General features: G+C 36.5%; 1 protein-coding gene across 1 annotated transcript; it reads left to right on the plus strand.

Moving 5' to 3' along the window:
• The first annotated feature begins 380 nt into the window (after positions 1-380).
• LOC110720414 (pentatricopeptide repeat-containing protein At4g32450, mitochondrial-like) lies at positions 381-3,444 on the plus strand. Its single transcript, XM_021899446.1, has 2 exons — positions 381-517; positions 1,173-3,444. Exon 2 carries the CDS (start codon positions 1,206-1,208, stop codon positions 3,132-3,134), a length of 1,929 nt encoding a protein of 642 aa, XP_021755138.1. The 5' UTR covers positions 381-517; positions 1,173-1,205; the 3' UTR covers positions 3,135-3,444.
• Positions 3,445-4,390: the final 946 nt, after the last annotated feature.

Genomic DNA, 4,390 nt, shown 5'->3' on the forward strand with positions numbered 1-4,390 from the left:
GTTTTAATTTTACAAACTCAACTCCAAGACTCACATGAGTCTTGTACCACATTAATGCTTGAGTCTTGAGTGAGACTCTACTCAAGGCTCACTCCAAGACCCCCGATAAACTCATTCTTAGGGACCATGGTAAAATTTTTGACAATTATTATTTTTCGGGTGGAAAAATAGTCAAAAAAATACAAAATTGAAGGCTAATATCCAGACATTTTGAGAAATTTTGAAGGTTTCGGCCAATACTACCTCTAAATTTATTTATTTTTCGCAACTTTAGAGCATTATTTGAGAGATATAAAATATTTCAAAATTGCAATTAAAAAAATCGAAAGTAAGTAGATTTTTCGTTGGTAAAAATTTTCAATAATCCCATCCCAAACCCCAGAAAAACCTCCCCCAATGAAAAGAAAAAAAACAAAACAAAACAGAAAAACCTAAGTCCAGTTCTTTAGACACTCTGACCTTCATTTTTCTCTCTTCTCTTTAATCTCTGTTCGTAACAAGGACTGTTCTTGACGAGGTAAGCTTTCTTCCTATCTATCCTCAATTTTAAGAATTTCAACTTTGATTTTGATTTGTGTCTGATTTTTTCTAGTTTTAACTTCGTTGTTAATTAATGTTCAATATTTTGTATAAACATTTTTTATGAACTATTGCTAATTTATTGTTGATTTCATGCCCAATTTCATGTTACATTGGTCACTTAAATATGTTAATTTTTTCCATAAATTTCGATTTCATATTTTAGAGGATAGCTTCGTTGAATAATAATCTAGGTTTATTATTTTAAGAAATTCTGCAAAGTGTACTCTTTGGTGCTCATATATTGCTATTTCACTATTTGGAGAATGCCCTTTTGTTTGCTGATAATTTTGAAACTTGAAAAACAAAGGAAATCACTTGAAACCCTGATAGGATATGTTGTTAGTCGTCTCCGGCGCGAGCTTATGTTTAATCCTTGGAAGATTTATCATATGTTAATTTGGAGAAGTATGATTTTTTGTAAGCTAGTATAAAAATGGAGGATGTAGTTAGTCAAATAATGTGATAGGTTGCCTAATTGTTGTATAACATGGGTGAAATGATTCCCTTATTTCATTGCAACATTCTGATATGCAAATCTGTAGAAAAAGAGAGAATTTGTTGATAAGATTTGTCTCTTTTCATTGTCGTAGGAATTTTGCGAGCGAATTTGAGTGTATATCCAGATGAATAGATATTGGCCTCTCTTTTCCAAATTCAGACGGTTCCATAATAGATACTGTGACTCAAATATCAGTTGGCGTAATGAAATTGCTCCTTGTCAAGGAAGAGGCAGAGGAGAAGCGGTCTTTTGTCTGAGACAGTATTCGAGTCTTGGAGTTAATATGATTCAGGAAAGTACTGAGGATATTAATTCAGATAGGATGTATGGAACTCCTGAAAATCATAATGATTTTTATAAGCTAGGTGACTCCAGTCCCCGGGGTGGGAATGTAAATTACAGACAGAATGTGGGACACTTTCAGCATCATCAGTCTAGTCCAACGAATGATTATATTACAAATGAACGGATGACTTCTCAATACAATGGTAACCATACGACGGAGAAAATTGAAGTAGGTCTACAGCACCCTGGATACTCCAATGGTGGAGAAAATGCAGCATTTCACCCAATCAGTAACCACCAGACTATGAGCAATGGTCAGTATCAGCAAAATCCTAGTAACATGTATATGGGGAATGGAGTAGCATCCCCTCCTGGTGGTTTCCAGCAAGAGCGTTTGGGCACTGGATCGAATGTGAATTCATATCATCAAGTAAATGCTGGTGGATATCATAACACTCATTTGGGACCTCATCAGCAGAACTTTAATGGATCTCACAATCCTAACATACTTCCTCAGCAACAAGTAAGTGCTACTCATCATGGACAAGTATCAGCTGGAAATGATGAATTGGATGAGGATAATGATGTTAAGGGTACACTTGAAGAGTTAGATGTTTTTTGTGAAGAGTGGGATCTTGCACATGCTGTGAAATCCATGAGAAAGCTAAGCAAGAGAGGAGTTTTTATAGACATGCCTCGTTACTTGATACTGATAGATGCATGTGGGAAGGGCAAAGCTTTAAAAGAAGCACAAGAAGTTCATCAGAGTATTGCCAAATATACTTCTCCTGTTAAAGTTAGCGTTTTTAACAGGATACTGGAGATGTATGGGAAATGTGGCTCAATGGATGATGCCTATAACACATTTAATAGTATGCCTGAGCGTAATTTAACATCTTGGGACACCATGATTACTTGGTTTGCAAAAAATGGTCTTGGAGAAGATGCCTTTGATATGTTCACCAAGTTTAAAGAAGCAGGACTGAAACCAGATGGTCAGATGTTCCTTGGTATATTTGATGCTTGTGGAGTTCTCGGAGATGCAACCGAGGGAATGCTTCATTTTGATTCAATGACCAAGATACACGGCATTACTCCAACCATGGCTCATTATGCTAGCATAGTGCACATGTTCGGCAGTGCAGGTGATCTAGATGGAGCATTAGAGTTCATTGAGAAAATGCCTGTTCAGCCTAATGCAGATGTCTGGGAAAGCTTAATGAATATTGCCAGGGTCCAAGGAAATATAGAAATAGGGGATCACTGTGCTCAAATTGTGGAGCAGCTGGATCCTGCTCGCTTGAGCAAGGAGTTGAAGGATGGGCTTCTACCGGTTAATGATTCAGACACTCCAAAGAAGAAGGTGAAGAAGTATAATCAGTTGGCACATACAAAGCATGAATACAGAGCGGGTGATAGAACACATCCAGAGAATGACAAGATTTATAAAGTTCTAAGGGGAATAAAAGAATCAGTAAAAGAAGCTGGGTATGTTGCAGAGACCAAATTTGTTCTTCATGACATTGACCAGGAGAGCAAAGAGGAAGCAATCATGGCGCACAGCGAGAGACTTGCTTGCACCTATGCACTACTTACAAACCCAGCTCGTATGCCACTTCGTATTATCAAAAACCTTCGTGTCTGTGGTGATTGCCACAATTATTTCAAGATAATTTCAAAACTTGTAGGTAGGGAGATCGTTATGAGAGATGCTAAGAGATTTCACCATTTTAAAGACGGAAAATGCTCCTGCAATGACTACTGGTGAATGATATCACGGCAGCAAAAGGTAATGTACCCTGCATCACCTTGTTCATTATATATTATTGTAACATTTCTCTTTTAAGAGTCGATCTTGGTACTTAATTTAATGTTCCAAGGTTGCATTTCCCAGATGCCAATAGTGTAATTCACATTGCGGGTTTGATATTATTTCATCACATTCAAATTTTAGAGTGGGATACATAGAAATTCTAGGAAGTGTCTTGGCAAGGATCAAAACTGTGTTTACATTATAGAGAAATGCAAATTGTAGTTTGGAAAATGAAATGCTAAAATGATTTCACAATGTTTTCTAACTTCGTTATCATGTCAAGTTCTCTACTGTGAGCTAGCAATTTTCTGTTAGAATCCTATCATAATTCATAAGGTTATCAACTTCCTTGGCTATGCTTACTTCGAGCCTCCTATCTCTCCCTTCATGTCGTTATTAGCCATGTCAAAGCTTGTCTAGAATCAGGCGAGAGAACATTGACATTCTCATCACATATGAATGCCATAAAAGTCTGATTTTACATGCTAAGCACTGTTAGATTTCAGGAAAAATATTCTACGCCTGTATACAGCTTTCAGATTCAACCACAGCTTCATGGTAACTCTAAGCAGCTACTTATATACATGACACAGAGAGACTAGAACTATAAAAAGTTAACATGATAACTTTATCCGAACCAAAGGAAAATAGTGGGTCTTGGATGTCTAAGCTAGACTAGATTAGGGTTGTTTTATTGCACGCAATTTAAATCTCTGGAGGGTAATTTACTCTAGTATATGATCATTTTTGCATCCATATTTTAGGGGTAATAAAATTGAAGGAAAATCTGGAGGGGTAACAAAATTGAGCCTATGTACCACATTCTAACAAAGTAAATGATCATTTTTGCATCCATATTTGCCGGGGTGCGGGCTGTGATCGACAGGATCCATAAGGCCCTTGAGCTTATCAACCCAACAGATAGTAGAAGCTTCTAGAATAATTTTTCTCATACTTGGAACAGATCATCTTCTTCTGTTTGGTATGAATTGAGTTACAATGTTACATTGAACTATTGAAGCTAGAGGAGATAGGAAGAAGGGAGATTGTGTTTGGCAAATAGATATAAATGGAAATGTAATACTAGAAATGTTGATCCAAAAATTGATGGGCTTTGACCTTGGAAAGAATGCATAGGTATCTTGTATATATTCTGGACATTTGTAAGCTTTAAAATTATGAACTGAAAATAGTACAACAATACACTTTAT

Source organism: Chenopodium quinoa, unplaced genomic scaffold, assembly GCF_001683475.1.
Source record: "Chenopodium quinoa cultivar QQ74 unplaced genomic scaffold, ASM168347v1, whole genome shotgun sequence".
Classification (NCBI taxonomy): domain Eukaryota; kingdom Viridiplantae; phylum Streptophyta; class Magnoliopsida; order Caryophyllales; family Amaranthaceae; genus Chenopodium; species Chenopodium quinoa.